This window comes from Marmota marmota, unplaced genomic scaffold (assembly GCF_001458135.2).
Source record: "Marmota marmota marmota unplaced genomic scaffold, marMar, whole genome shotgun sequence".
NCBI lineage: Eukaryota > Metazoa > Chordata > Mammalia > Rodentia > Sciuridae > Marmota > Marmota marmota.
Window position 1 is genome coordinate 27,467,809 of NW_026000242.1, and position 16,106 is coordinate 27,483,914.

Genomic DNA, 16,106 nt, shown 5'->3' on the forward strand with positions numbered 1-16,106 from the left:
CCCCCCCCGCCTGAATAGTTAGGACTATAGGGGCACACTCCCATTCCCAGTTTACCTCATCCTTTTTTTTTTTAAATTAAACATTTATTTTCGAAAGTTTTCAGACCTACAAAAAAGTTACAAGAATATTACAACATCATGTATATTCAAGGTTTAGCTTCAACCCCCGTCAACATTCTGCCACACATCCTCTCTATGTATATATGATATATACATTCTATTTTTATTTTTCTGAACCACTTGAAAATGCTCCCGACTTCATGACCCTTTAGAATCAGAATTGTGAATCCTGAAGGAATGGTCTTCTAAGAACAAGGACATTCTCTTAATCCAGTGCAAAGACTGAACTGAAAATAGCATATGTGGTACAGTTTGCTATCTGTAAAGATTGAATGTCTCTTATTCAAAACACGAGAGATCAAGTGTTTTAGATTTTGGAATATCTGCATGGACTTTATTGGTTGATTATTGTAATCCAAAAATTCAAAATCTAAAATGCTCTAAAACCTAAAACTTTTTGAGCTTCATCTTGGTGCTCAAAGAGTTTCAGATTTCAGATTAAAGATGCTAAACCTATATTTAGATTTGCCAAACTATTCTTTACAGAAACTTATTTTTTCTTCAATCAGAATCCACACTGCATTTAGTTGTCATGTCTTTTTAGTTATCTTTTCTGGAATGGCAGTAATCCCAAGGGCAGGCTGTGGGTCCTCCTCAGGACACTACCTTGGGAGTCACTGAGTGGATAACAGTTTCCCCCATGACTGCTGATCTCATCTATCACCATAGTCATTTGGCTAAAGTGCCTCCACCAGGACTCTCTCCACTGCACAAGCATCTTTTCCCTGTGAATAAGAGGAGACTCTGGGAGACCATGTAAATATTTCATCATTGTATACTTCATATTCCTTCCTCTTCAGCATGCTTCATCCAATGTCACTTGGTGACACAAATCATCCACTCCATGGGAAAAAAAAAAAAAAATCACATGTGAGCCAACATGACTTCCACATCATTCTGATGTTCTCTTAAGTACTGATCACCTTTAAGTTCCTTCCCAGCACAGAATCACCTCTTTGAGAGAGACAGTATTTACTGAATTCAACTGAGACAGGAGTTTGCCACTCTCATTCAATTCAACAAAAGAAACCTGTCAACTAGCTATTATACCCATTTTACAGATGAGGAAATAGAGGCTGGGAGGGTTAGGTGACTCATCAAACACTTGGCCAAGCTAGGATTCACCCCCAAGTGTGGGACATACATGATACCCTGGAAGGAAAGTAGAGGCAGACCTGGAGCAGGGCAGAGTGAAGATGACTGGACACTGCAGAACACAAGGCTGGCCAATACACAGGAATCAACAACATCCTCTCCCAGCAACCTGGTCCTAAGCTCTACACCCAAGTTCACCAAAATGTGTCATCAAAAACCACAGAGCCAAGCCAGGCGCAGTAGTGTATGCCTGTAATCCCAGAAGCTCGGGAGGCTGGGGCAGGAGGATCACAAGTTCAAAGCCAGCCTCAGCAACTTAGTGAGGCCCTAAGAAACTCAGTGAGACTCTATCTCAAAATAAAATATAAAAAAAGGGCTGGGAATGTGGCTCAGTGGTTAAGTGCCTCTGAGTTCAATCCTTGGAACCAAAAGAAAAACAAAAAATCCCATTATATTCAATAGGCATTGGGTTTTTCTTTTACTTCCTAGCAAGTTACTTGCTCTCTCTAAACCTAATTTTTCTCATTTGTAAGACTTCATAAAATTCCTATAAATATCAAAGGAAATGTCTGCCATAGTGCTAGAACACAGTGAGAGCTCAATAAATGGTAGATAAGATGTTTATTTCTAGGTGTCAGGTGCCATGGTAAGCCCAGGAGATATATGGATGGAAGGTCCCTTTGTCATATCATGTATTGTTTCTTCTGTGCATTTATAATTATTTTAATTTCTCATTTATTTACTTTTTTATTTTCTAAAGTGTACCATAAAAGCTGACCTTGAATTTTTAAAAGTCTACAGCCTGAAACTAGATTCAACTTCATGAAGTCTTTTTGTATCATCTCTCCCTCAAAGATGACTTTTAAAAGCTAGCTTTTGTAGCTCCTGAAACAAAGAAACCTTTTTATGTAGTAGAAGGCCTTGGGCATCTAAATTCAGTTCTGAATCAAACATTAGTTACTACACAAAATGAGAAGAACTCTTAATGACTGTTACTATTATGTAGACAACTGGTCATGAGACTGCTTTGCAAACAAGGGCAATCTAAATAGACTATCATGAGTTTCACGTGACAGAGGCAGATGCTGAAGTGGCAAAAGCTCTTTTCTCAAGGAACGTCAAATAGAAAAGGGACTTCCATTAAAGTGGGGTATTTACTACCCCATGGCCTTTGTGCCTGCAGCAAACCACTGAGAGCCAAGGGTTCAGGCCTCCCAAGGGTTCCATCCTTCCCATCTCTACAAGAGGCAACAGATGGGAAGGATGTTTCCCAAAGGCAGAGCTTAACTCAAAAAGCATTCACAGGGCACCTACTATGTATGTGGTACTGTATGTGATGCAGAGGATTCAAAGATAAAGCAGGCACAGTCCCCACCCTTCCAGGGCTTCCAGTCCAGTGGAGGAGGCCAAAAATAAACTACTAATGATAACAGATTAAAACAAACAAACAAACATTGCATGAGGGTAAGGGCTGAACCATGATACTCACCAGATATTCACACTTAAAGCGAGGAGAGGAGAGAACACAGACTGGGGAAACAACACAAGAAATACCTTGAGTCTGTGGAGTTGAAAGTGTGTTGAGGACAGGGAGCAGACTACTGTGTCTGAAGAACAGAGTCCAGCTGGGGATCAGGGCAAGGACATGCTGGGACCACACGCTGGAAAGCACAGACTTGATTCTGAATAGTGGCAAGGAGGTTCGGCAGTGTGGCGTGGAAGAACATGTTGTCTCCACATTTTAGGTGCTGTAATCCATGCACAAGTATTTCTGGTGACCAGCTGGGGCTACAGTATTGAGCTGGGGTAAGACTGGCTCGGACTCTAACAGAATCAGCACCCTTCCCAGCAAGAATGCAAAGAGTAGGAGAGAAGATCCCATAGAAGCAGAGTAAGAGACCTAGTGCAAATCAGCAGTCTTCTGAGCTGGGAGCAAGCTCCCGCCATTAAGTGTACTGCCCTGTCATATGTACAACCAAAGGGTAGAAAGCACACAACACTGGCCAAAACCCAGGCCTTGGAATGAGAGCTGCACTCCATCCCTGCTCTGTGTGCCTGGGCACAGTTCCTGACCCCTGTTGGCCCATTCATCTTCTGTCATAACAGGATTAGGGGCATTTCAGTACCTAACATGCACTGAATGCGCCCTATGTTCCACAGTATGTTCTGGTGCTTCCTGTGTATTAATTAATTTAATTCTCTCCACCCCATGAGATAGGTTCTCCTTTCACTAAGGAGGAAGCTGGGGCGCAGAGAATTACATAACCTGTCAAAGGCCTCACACTGAAAGTGTGTTGTGTCTAGACTAGGTCCCATGCATGCTGACTCCAAACCTCAAGCCTTAAACCACTACATATTCCACACAATCTCTCAAAAGTGGAAAAATATAAATGTTTTGAAGAATTGCTGCTGAGAAAAATATCAGGCCTAATGAATGTAGCACATACACAGTGGCTGTTAATATTAGCAATAAGGACAGAGGAAGGCATGAGGAACATGTCCCATTGGGACATCCCCACTTAGTTGTTCCCTTCTAGGGCCCTAGCTAGGCCCTTAGCAGACAGGACTTTCTGTTTTGCCAGATCGTGAGAGCCAAGTGCTGGAGCCATTTGGGACCCCATCACACCACACCTGGTCCACCCCTGCCAGCCACAGTCTTATTCCACACTGTCCACTGTACTGGCCGAGCTTCATAAGTGATCATAAAGTTTCAAAGCACACTCACTGAATGTGACCAGCTTGAGTTCTTCCTGAATCAATTCCAGCATCCCCAGGACAATAGACAGGCATATCCGCAGAGCTCCAGCAATGGTTCCTGATAAATTTTTACCCCATATAATGTACCACAGCAATTCCAAGATATATATGATACTGCTGGCACACAGGTTAGTAAGCTGAAACTTCCTGCAATGCCCCTAATTAGTCTTTCCCCAAAGTATCTGGGGTATGATTTTAAAATGCTCTTAGTTCTCAGAAGAGGATATACAATTAATCAACAAATACATGAAAAAATGTTCATCATCTCTAGCAATTAAAGAAATGCAAATCAACACTACTCTAAGATTTCATCTCACTACTGTCAGAATGGCAGCTATTATGAAGACAAACAACAAGTGTTGGCAAGGATGTGAGGGGAAAGGCACACTCATAAATTGCTGGTGGGACTACAAATTGGAGCAGCTATTATAAAAAGCAGTATGGAGATTCCTTGGAAAACTGGGAACGGAACCACCATATGACCCAGCTATCCCTCTCCTCGGTCTATACTCAAAGGACTCAAAAACAGCATACTACAGGGACACACAGTCACATCAATGTTTATAGCAGCACAATTCACAATAGCTAAACTGTGGAACCAACCTAGATGCCCTTCAGTAGATGAATGGATTAAAAAATGTGGCATATATACACAATGGATATTACTCAGCAATAAAAGAGAATAAAATCATGGCATTTGCGGGTAAATGGATGGAGTTAGAGAAGATAATGCTGAGTGAAGTTAGCCAATCCCAAAAAACCAAATGCTGAATGTTTTCTCTGATATAAGGAGGCTGACTCATAGTGGGGTAAGGAGGAGGAGCATGGGAGGAATAGAGGAACTCTAGATAGAGCAGAGGGACGGGAGGGGAAAGGAGGGGGCGGGGGTCAGCAATGATGGTGGAATGTGATGGACATCATTATCCAAAGTACATGTATGAAGACATAAATTGGTGTGAACATACTTTTAAAAAATAAAACCAATAAAAAAATTTAAAAAATAAAATGCTCTCAGTTAAAAACCCTCTGAGATCCAAATAAATTCTGAGACCCAAATCCCACAAGGCCCTCAATAACCAGACTCCTGTTCACCTGTGCATTCTTTTTACACCACTTCCTCTTACCCCTTCCTCAATAGGTACCAATAACACTAATTTTCTTTCAGTTTCTCAAAAAAAGCACATCCATTCTTCGTAAGAGGTCTCAACCATGCTGATGTGTTACTTGGTTGCAGTGTTTCTTCCTCAGTAAAGCCATTCCTGAGGCCCCATACTAGATGAGGTCCTCCACTACCTCTCTTGTTCCAATGCACTGATCAGCCAGAGTTCTGAAATGACTAGGGAGATGGCAAGCTCCTGGGACCATGTCTGCTTTCTCACTGATAGATCCTAGGGTGAACCACAGTGCTCAACAGATATGTGTCCAACAAAGGAGTACATGAATGGAGAGAAGAAAAAGAATGAAAGAAGAAAAAGAATCATCACCTTAAGGCAGGCACAAACCACAGTTCCTGAATCAGACGGCCACGGGAGTGCATGCAATATCTAATTTTATCTGGTGCCCTCATGTTACAGGGTGAGACTGACCTCAGGGGAGATGCCTTCTGCCCACACATGGGCCACACAGCTGTTCCTTGCTGTTAATAAAGGGATCATCTTTCTGTTCCATTATTCACTTCAATAGCTCAATAAGGAAAACAAACTAAGAACGCAGGGCTTAGATTGCTTTTTAGAAAAAAATGAGGCCTTATTAAGAAGAAGAATGTTATGACCATCAGTCTCTGGGCTCTCCTCCTGCCAAGAACACTGGGGAAAGGAAGGGAGGCAAGTCACAGTCATCACCATTCAAGACTTATTCCAGCTAAGCCTCCAGAGCCTGTTGAATGGCCCTGAATCTGAGGGGGAGCTGGAGACAAGCCTGAGACTGTCTCAGGTCTGCTGGAGGCTGATAATTTTTGCAAAGTACCTTCAGACTGTATTAGCTTAATTCATCCTCAGTACTAAGTCAACCAACATTTACTGAATATCAACCATGTGTCAGGCCTCTATGTATTATGTCATTTAATGGGTACTGCCTGCCTTTCAAATGAACACCTGGGGCTGTCAGAGAGGACAGGGAATCTTCCCCAGGCAAAAGAAAAACTGAGAGAGTGTTTCTCCTTCTGAAAAGCAGCCTTCCCATGGGAAAGTGCTGTGCTTTCTGGGAACTTCAGGAACTCTCATGCTAGATCTTCAAGTGTGAAGAATATGTTAATACTTATAAGAAACATGTTAAAGGTATTTTCACATTTCATAATAAATGATATTTGAAAGTTTTATGCTTTGACTAAATTTAAACAGGAAACAGGGCTCAGAAATAAAATGTTGTTAACCTTTTTGCTTAAAAAGAAAGTTAAAGAGAAGTAGTTAAGATGGATTTCAGAGAGGTGAGAAAAAGGATTTTATAAGCCAAGTAAGAAGTGTCAATCTCTCCAGGACCACACACCCAACAGGAAAGAATAAATAGCCCAACAGAACGAGCAGCTTCCAGACTTGGCTAAGGGTGGCTGTGAGAGCCCAAAAATATGTCTTGTGAAATCCCAGTGTAAATAAGAAACTACAAACCAAGACCTCGAGATGCCAGTTCAAGTAAGAATGGCAAATTAGAAACTGAAGATTTTAAGTGTCAGTAAAGAAGTGGACAAAGGGGCATTCCCCACCTTGTAGATAGAGAAGTATAAACTATATTCTGAAGGGCCTCTGAAAGTACTTTTTAAATTTAAATGGTGCACATCATTTGACCCGCTGACTTTGAACTCCACCTTGGATCTTGACTCCAGAGCTTTTGATCTTCAAGTGCAGTGTGGCAACTTTAGAATCTGAGACCACTTTGCAGAAGGAGGTCTAAGTCATTAATTCACAATAATATCACATTGTTATCTGCCTTTCATAAAAATTTATTATAGGACTGGGGTATAGCTCAGTGGTAGAGAGCTTGCTTAACATGCTCTGGTTCAATCCCCAATATAGAAAAAAAATTTTTATATATATATATATACTATACATTTCTATATATTACATATGTCAACATGCAATGAGCTTACTATTTTAAATTTAAAAATATTTTTAAAAATTTCTCAATTTTAATTTCTAATATGGTAAATACCAAACATAAACCCCTCAAACAAAAGATTTTTGGAATCCTTAAGAAATTTTAAGTGTGAAAGGCTCTTGGGCCAAAAAAATTGAAACCACTGCTCTAGAGAATGACATTTGATGTTGAATGATAAAGTTCATTTAACTTACCAGGTACCTCCTCACTTCTGGAAACAATCCAGTATAAGCTATTCTGACCAGAATGATCAGATGTTTTTATGTGAATCAACAGATTTACATGCAGCACAACAGAAACAGTCCTAAAATGGGCTTATTTTCCTAAGAGGAAACCAAAAACCAATGAATTAAGACTGGGTTTTCCAATACATAACAATGGGGGAATTATTGGCTACAGTTTTGATGTCCCATCAAAAGAAGAAACAGACTAAAGTGGTAAAGGTTTAAATATAATTATTAAAGATAATCAGAAAATAATAAATGAATATTTATCTGCTCCAAGGATGGGCTGTGTCTAACCATGATGAAATTGAAAAAAAAAAAAAATTAATGCATACACAGTTTTGACAAAAACCCCACAAATCTCTCATCAAAATTACCAGACCAAACAAACAAACAAACAAACAAACAAAACAACCCTCACCAGAAACAAAATTCGAAAGTAATTAAATTCTGGTATTGCGGATATTTTTTCTTTTTTCAGTGGTTCTAGTATTGTTTTTCTTTGCTCTCACAATTACTAAAATGTTTGCTTATTGTCTGTCTCGTCTAACCTCCTGCTCTATTACTGTTATTCTAGTCAACTCCAATGGTACTACAGCGTTTTCAAGTAATTTTAATGGAGATTTTTTTTTAAAAAACTGATTCTATCAAGACACATAAAATTCCTTTTAGAGACAACATAATACTAATACTCAGTATCTAAAAATGGTAAAATCCTACTGACATCCCTGTTCATTTTGATGTTTACACACACTTTACTGAATGCCTACAAGTGACCTTTGCCCTTAGTGAGTTTATTATAGGGTGGGGAGATAGAATTCAACAATTAATTATAGGAGGGAAACTTACAGGGCAAATGCAATGAGAACCTGTATCAAGAAGTTCAACTCAGGGGGCTGGGGTTGTGGCTCAGTGGTACAGCACTTACCTAGTACATGTGAGGCACTGGGTTCAATTCTCAGAACCACATAAAAAACTAAATAAAGAAAATAAAGTTTTGGTTTTTTTGTTTTTTTTTTTTTTTAAAGAGGGCAACTTAAAATTGCAATTTAACCCTAAAATGGTTAATTTCTTTCTTAAAACCAAGAGCACATCAATGCCCCTTCCAGACTTCCAAAGGTTACATTTAGAGTCCCTCTAAAAACACAAAGCAGTGTTGTTGTTGTTTTCCTTTACTTACTTGAAAGAGGAACTCAAGAATGCAAAGCCATCCTGGAAAATGATTTCATCTTCTGGAAACTGATAATGTTCTAATCTCTTTTACTTTCAAAGTTAGGAGTAAAAAAGCATTTGCAAAGATTTTATACAAACAAGCTGTATGTGTGAGAGTAGTAATTTAAAAGAATGTAACCACCCATTATCAGGGGCCTGCTTAGATGAGCTATGAGAATACAATGTGCCATGGAATGCTGTTCTGCCCTTCATAAAACTGTAAGGCCTGTGTACTGACACAGAAAGCTCCTCAAAACATACTAAGCAGGAAACAAACTATGACATCGTGACTCAATTATTTAAAAATTAAAATAAGATATATACATGTTATATGAATGTAGAGAAAGGCAACGACAAGGCTATTCACAGCATAATGGTTACCCCTAGCACAGGGTGAAGGAAATTGAAGAATCCTTTACCATGAGAACATATTTATGTACTACTTGTACACTAAAAACACTACAAAACACTAGCAAGGCAATATCTGTGCAACAGCAGCCTCTCTGGACAGCATGCATCCTTCTCTTGGCTCTTTGGTTCTGAGCATGAGTAGGCATGTGCTTTTCTACGGGATCTATGCCATGAGACCTTAAATACTAGCCCACTCTTACAGACACCACTAAATGAAGCAACCAGCTTTACCAGTTGGTACAAGCTGAAAAGCAATCCGAAGATATTCCCAAAGATGTGCATAAATTCAGCCACAAGGCAGTGGATGACTTTCCAGCTGCTGACTCAGTTACAGGAAACACAAGAACTATGGTTCTGGAAGCAGCTGCCATTTTATCTGCCCTTTGACTAACTGGGCCTGGCCCAATGCCTTTAATGATAGCAAAAAAAAAGCAGTGCTAGCTAACTTTGAAGACCCATATCCCTTTCTGTCCAGAAATGAGGCTGCCCACTGGGAGGGCAGTGCGGAAGGGCAACAGGAGAGAAGGATCCCCAACAGATTAGATGCCCTTTTCCCCAGTGGTCCAGCCAGCCTGGCTCAGGGCAAGAAACACCCTGGCAGGAATCTGGGGCACTCCTCTCCTGGAGCTACATGCCAGATTAGGATATCAAAGGATCAAAGCAGTCTCTGAGGCACTGGGCTTTGCACAGCCCTAAACCAGAGCACTATAGATTCTATTTGTCAGAAGACCCAAGAACGTAAGTCCCATTCAGAGTCTGAAAATTTTGTCTTAGTCTGCTCCGGCTGCAATGACAAAATATCACAGACTGGGTAGTTCAAACAACACACGTTTATTTTCTCACAGTTCTGGAGTCTAAGATCTGGAGTACCAGATCAAGGTCCCAGCAGAATCTGTGTCTGGTCAGAGCTCTCTTCCTTGTTTGCAGAGGACTAACTTTTTGCTTGTGCTCATAAGCCTTTCCTATCAGTCACACTTGTGGACAGATCTGTCCTCTTCTTATTAGGGCACTAAACCTATCATGGGGATCCATTCTCATGACCTCTTCTAAATTTAATTACTTCCTGAGGGCCCCATCTCCAAATATCATCACACTGGGGGTTAGGGCTTTAGCAAACATTTAGGCCAGAATAGTAGCAAACTTAAGATTCATTTCTTTAATAGTTTAGATATATTCCTCTAGAATTTCAGAGTTCGAAGGCCACTTAATACAATCATGCTGATATTCTACAACAAGTGGTCACCCAGCTATTTCCTGGACCTCTTTTCCCGCTCTCTATGGGTAAAATGTGCTACACTTCTAGAGGTATTTGAGGGGGCATGCCGATGGTATAACTTTGCCTCCTGCAGTCTCCACAACAATTACAGATGTGTGGCAGGTGTGTGGTGTCTGTGCCACACAGAATGACACCCTTCCTTCTTCCACAGTGCAATCCTCTAGCATTTTGCACACAGATCCCTCCATTGTCACAAAGATAACACAAAAGGGGATGGGCCATATAATCTAAGCTTCTAGATCCAATGGTGCAACTTACCTCCCTCCCATAATGACATTCATCCTTTATGATCCTTATCAGATGCAAATGTCTATGAGGAAGCATGCCTGGCCTGACACAGGACAGAATGGTATTACCAAAGGACATGAAGTGGGAGCACTTCCAAGCAACTGAGACTTTAGGAGGATATACATCCCCTCCTTTCCCTCAGCCCAGCTGTTCTTCCAGGAAGGACCCAGGTTGGATCTCTAATGTGCTCTGGTATCTCAGCACTAAGTTTCTACTGAATTCATCTTGCCGCATGCAAGATGCAATGCAGGGTGAGAGGAGAAAAAGGAGAGGGTTGGGAAATGCAAACTCTCATTTCTCCCTAGTCCAGAGTCACAACTGAATTTAAATTGTCTTCTGTGGTATGCCAGTTATGTGTGATGAGATCCCCTCCACCCTCTGCCACACACACCCCCAACTGGATCTTGCATAGAATTTTGGAAAGGCAAAGTAGAAATATCAGGCCTTGCAAAGCAAGTGCCCACTTGTGTTATTAAATGCAACTCAACAGTTAGTATTCCACTGTCCCATAGGCTCCAAAACACAAGCCACAACTCAGAAGTTAAGAGTCTCCTAGCCATTTCCTCCAGAGTGTTTCTGCTTCCAATTCTTACCATCAAAGGGCATAGCAAGACCAATGAGTGGCCATGGCCCCAGGCTGCTTCAAAAGCTACCAGAAGTTCCCTCCACCTTGACGGTGGCACCAACTCCACTCTGCCCCTCTGAACCACATCACTTCTGTGATGACCTACAACTCACAGGAGAGCAAGATTTAGTGAATGAATAAGCAAAGTCCCCTCTGCTCTCTGTCCCTGCTGTAATCCTCACCTCTCAGGCAGCCCCATGTCAGCACCCACCATGCTGGGCCCATGTGAGCTATAGAGGTAAAAGGGCCAGAGCCCTGGAGAGCAGTGCTTTTAATCACAATCAATTTACTACTATATGCAGTAGTTTATCAATACAAAAGGAAAACTAACATGAATCATTAAAGATGATCTTCTCATTTCTAATTTTGTACACACCCCAATGCAAAGAAGAAAACAAGGAACATTTCTGTACCCCTAAAGCATAGAGCCGCCACACACTAGTTTCACCTCCCACCTAAGGTGAGACTAATTCTCTCAAGCTCAAGCCACCTTATACCTCCTTGCTTTAGCTCACACTGCTCCATATATTTGGAATCCAGCCTCAGAACTCAACTCAAACTCTTCTCTGCCCTGAATACCTCACTGTTCCTGTGAGTCATCAGAAACCCCTCCTTCTGCCCTCCCACTGCATAGGCTTTAGTATACACCTGACATTTCCCACATCCCACGAATCTTGTATTAGGAGGGTTCCATGTCCAACTGCTCTGCTAGATGATGCTTCTAAGAGGCAGATTCTATATCTCATGTGTCTAACCCTGCCAATATCAAGGAACAACACCATGCACACCTGGCTAAATAAACAGTTAACAATGCTAAAAGCTCTCACCTTTCACTCTCTCACCAGTGTTTGTGAAGTGACTTCCATGTGCAATGTAGGACACCAGGTTCTAAGGATCAATAGAAGATTAAGTATCTTGTAGGGGAGGCAGCCACACGGTGATGTATAATGTAAAGTGTAAAGTGTATCAATGAGAGTGTCTTGGACACCCAAGAGGGAAGGAATGATTATTAGGAGCGGGAAGGCAAAGCCATGTTTGGAGTTTGCAGGGGCTATCTCATGCTTCTTCTAGGCCTGTGCTCGTGGACCAAATGTGGTGGGCAAAGTGCTTGCTCCATTTAAATTACTCCACTCTGTATTGTTGTGATTGTTCTCTTCTGTTTCTTTGTTTTGTTCTTGTCTGAATACAGCTACACTGCACAAAACTAAATATTGCATGACATGATCCCAATGTACCAATTTCACATATTAATTTATGTACCTTTTCTCTTCTCTAAAGCCCTCATCATTTTATGTACATGAACACTCAGATATATCTGATACGACTTCCCTGATCCTGTTGGCTGCATCCCACATGCCTGTCCTTCCCTTGCAATTCCTGAAGCACTTTAGAAGATATGGGAATTTGCTTGAAAGTTCTATACCAAACTACCTGCCAACCTTCACTCTTTGGGACCTGAGTTCAATACTTGTCTTGTTACTGAACCACACACTGCTGAATGATGTTACTTAATAGCAGCTTCATTCTAGTGCCCAGGGGGTTTATAAATATCCACAAAACAGGGAAAGGACCCTGTCTCAAAAATCCTTTCACATCCTCCTCAAAGCACAGCAGTGCTATGCACACAGCATGAGCTTAAACCCTTGCTGGGTAAACCCATTCCCAACCTCCTTGCAAATGCCTCTCAGACAAGCCATTTCTTTGGAATTTGGAAGTATCTAATGCACTTCTGGCACAGATGTCTTAAGAGTTCCTCTAGTAGATGGGACTAGAGCTGAAGGTAGATTTGGTCAGAGTGACCAAGATCTCCCTCCTGACTCTGCCCAGACGAGGGGCCCAAGACTTACTTCTTCAGCACTCGGACCATGCCTCATTTATTCCAGGGACCTTGGTCTCTGGCATTTGGTTCAGCACACAGCTGGCACTCAAGGAGCAGTCACTAAATGGAGAAATTATCTTCAAGACCCATGCAACTTAGTGGTTTTCCTTTAGGCTAAATTCCCTGTCATCTAGAAGGCAAAAGGAAACCCCGAAGACTAACTATGCCCAGCCCAAAGACTAGTAAAACTAAAAACTTAATTTCAACATGACATTTGGCAACTTCCTGCCAAACTAAACAACTTAGTGCTGCAGATCACAAAATTAAACTCATTACCACCTTTTCTCTAAACACCTGCTTCAACTTCACTACTTCTATGAACAACACATCCATTTATCCAGACCTACAACAAGCTGAACAAGTCTCTGCCCTTCCTGGCCTATTAAAAATCCAGGTTCCCAAGTACTTCTTACTGTCCCTTGATCTCTCAGAAGTAACACTTCCTTTCCCTTCCACTCTTCAAACATCCATGCACAAGACCTCAACTGAAGCTTCACCATAAGGCATCTGACCTTCCTAACTCCAACCTCTCTCCTTCTTCACATCCAGATCCTGCATACCATCATCAGGCTATTGTTTATTAAGTGCTATTTTCAACCAGTCGGTCCTCTGCTCAATACTTCCCACTCCTGAGACTGTCAGTCTGTGCTCTTCTGTTACAATCTGACACAAGCCCATCCTCACTCTGAGATTCCAGGAACTCAGACTAATCCTCCTGCCTTGGCTAGGACAGTTGCTGTATCCCTTCCAGGAACATGTAACATGCTCTGCCATTTCAAAACTGTGCAACAGTCTCAACCTCTGCTTATACAAATTTCATCCATCCTCTGACATAAATTTTCCCCAAGGTCCAGCCCCACTGTCCTCCAGACCACCCCTAGAACAGTCTTTAGCCCTCCTACACTACTTCCCAGTTGATTCATTGACAATCTCTTCTGTGCTGAAAGTTAGGACAGCTGCCAAGGAAGACCAGTCACTCAGGTGACCTTGTCCAAACTTCCAGACTTTTGAATCTCATAGGACTGTTAAGACAAAATGAGAATTGACATAAGGGGCATTTGTTCATCTCGCTCTCTATATATGAAGGCCCTCCAAGTGAAGGATCGAACACCTGCCTAGTGCAGTATTTTCCATCATTCACAACTCTACAGAACTAAAATAAGTATCAATTAAATGTAAAACAATAAAAAGGAGAACAGGCTTTTCATGAAACACTTGTCTTCACATCCTACTTTTGGCCACTCAGGAACCTCTCTGGCACAAAATTACAGGTGACTTAACAAATACTGAGGGGAGAGGTTTAAAAGGGGGAAACAGTTGTCCTGGGGCAAATCTGGTGGCAAGGGCCTCAGTCAAAAGGATGCCACAGTCCGATCAGTGGGGATGCAAACAGGGTCAAGGCGGATAAAAATGCACGCGGGCAAAGAACGCTTCGGACCATAAAACTAGGGCCACCTTTATTCCCAACTTTCACGTCCATTGATAATAGAAGCTGTTCCAGAGGCCTGCTGAGATTCAGGCGGTTGTGAAATTAAATCACATCTCACCAGACCCGAGCAGACCTAGATAACGTCGGCCCAGCCTGGGGCCGCCTTTCCCGTCCAGGGGCCTTACCGATCGAGATCTCCTGCGCGAAGGCCAGAGAGATAAGCAGCAGCGGCAGCCCCACAGCTATGCATGTGACCATCTTGTCCACCGCCAGCTCCAGCCGTAGCCCCTTAAACTTGGGCTCGGTGGGCTCCTTCAGCAAGAAGTCTGAGAACACGTACTCCGTGGCCAGGTGGGCAATAGCCATGGCTACGGCGCGCTGGGTTTGTCCAAGCAGGCTAACTGGGGCAGGTCCCGGTACCGGCGGCGTCTGGAGGGCCGCACGACGCCTTCACCCCGTCACCGGCCTGGTGGGCGGCTTTCGCTTTCCCTTTGCTGGCTCCCGCATCCTTCCAGCCTTTGTGCCTTGATGTGTCTGGCTCCCAGCGATCCTGCCGGAGCCACAGTTGCCTGGGATCAGCGCCTGGCCAGGCACCTCTGCGGCCAGGGGGTCTGGATCCAAAGCTCTCCCAGGTGCTGCAGTCCCGCCCCCGCGCGCTCAGCCTGCGCTTCTCCCCGGGGGCGGGCGACACCCGGGCTCCGCGCCACTCGCGCACGCCGCCCGCAGGCACTACAACCAACTCGGGAACAAAGCACTTCCCTCACTTCCCCGCCCCTCCGCGCGCCCCAGCCGCCAAAGCTGCCTCCCGGAGGCCCTGCGCCCTCAGCCCGCGGCGCCGGCTCTTCCGGAACCTAGAGGGAAACCGAGTACCCAGGGGCCTGGAATTTCCGGAAGACGCGCTGACGCGCAGCGGAGTGGGCGCGGCTGCATCCCGCCCCCTGCCAGAGTCCTGGGGAATAAGCAAAGGGTTCATCACCCGTAGTGGCCCCTCTGGAAAAATCTCCCTCCCTTCCATCCACTTCCTGGCATTTGAGATTTTTCAAATCATTTCTGCAAGCGGCCCCTTCCTTTGAGCACAGGTAGCCCCCTTTTGTGCTCCATCCCCAACATGTCTACACGGTGAAATCAGGTTAAAGGGGACTGTAACAACTTCATCATACAACGATGCCAAAATAAGGCAAATCGAACGACCCGGCGCTGGACCCTTCCAGGAGCTCTGCTTGAGAGGGAGACCTGAATTGAGAGTAAGCGCTGTGTGACTGTGTCTTAGACCAGGGTTAGCCTGTATCCTTTGCCTTCCAAGTCATAGCCGCAGTCTGGGAGCCAGCAGAGAAGTGTCTACTGGTGCGTGGGGGCTACATAAAGCTGCTTCTGAACCCCTAACAGGGAGTGGATGATGAGAAAGAAAGAAGGAAATACTCTGACCACCAACACTGGGACCAGGCAGGGCTTTTAAACCTGAGAGATCCTTGAGATGAAGCTCATCTTCCTTCTCTGTTCTTTGTGTACTCGAACATCCATGAATGTAAGCCTCAAAACTCTCACATGTTCCTCTCCACCCTGGTGTCCTCTAAACACACATGCAAGGGACTACACAATCCTTCAGCTGGGTTGCTTACAGGACTTCAATCATAATGTCTCCTTAAACCTGAACTCTTCCCCATCTTATTAAATGCACCACCATCCACTGATGTGCCCAA

At 43.3% G+C, this 16,106-nt stretch overlaps 1 protein-coding gene across 1 annotated transcript in view; it reads right to left on the reverse strand.

Moving 5' to 3' along the window:
* The window catches only part of Panx1 (pannexin 1), a 40,042-nt gene extending 24,777 nt beyond the window's left edge, over nt 1-15,265 (reverse strand). Inside the window, exon 1 of the mRNA XM_015489982.2 lies at nt 14,592-15,265. Coding sequence (XP_015345468.1) covers nt 14,592-14,772 — 181 coding nt within the window. The 5' untranslated portion in view covers nt 14,773-15,265. The remainder of the gene's footprint in view (nt 1-14,591) is intronic.
* Nucleotides 15,266-16,106: the final 841 nt, after the last annotated feature.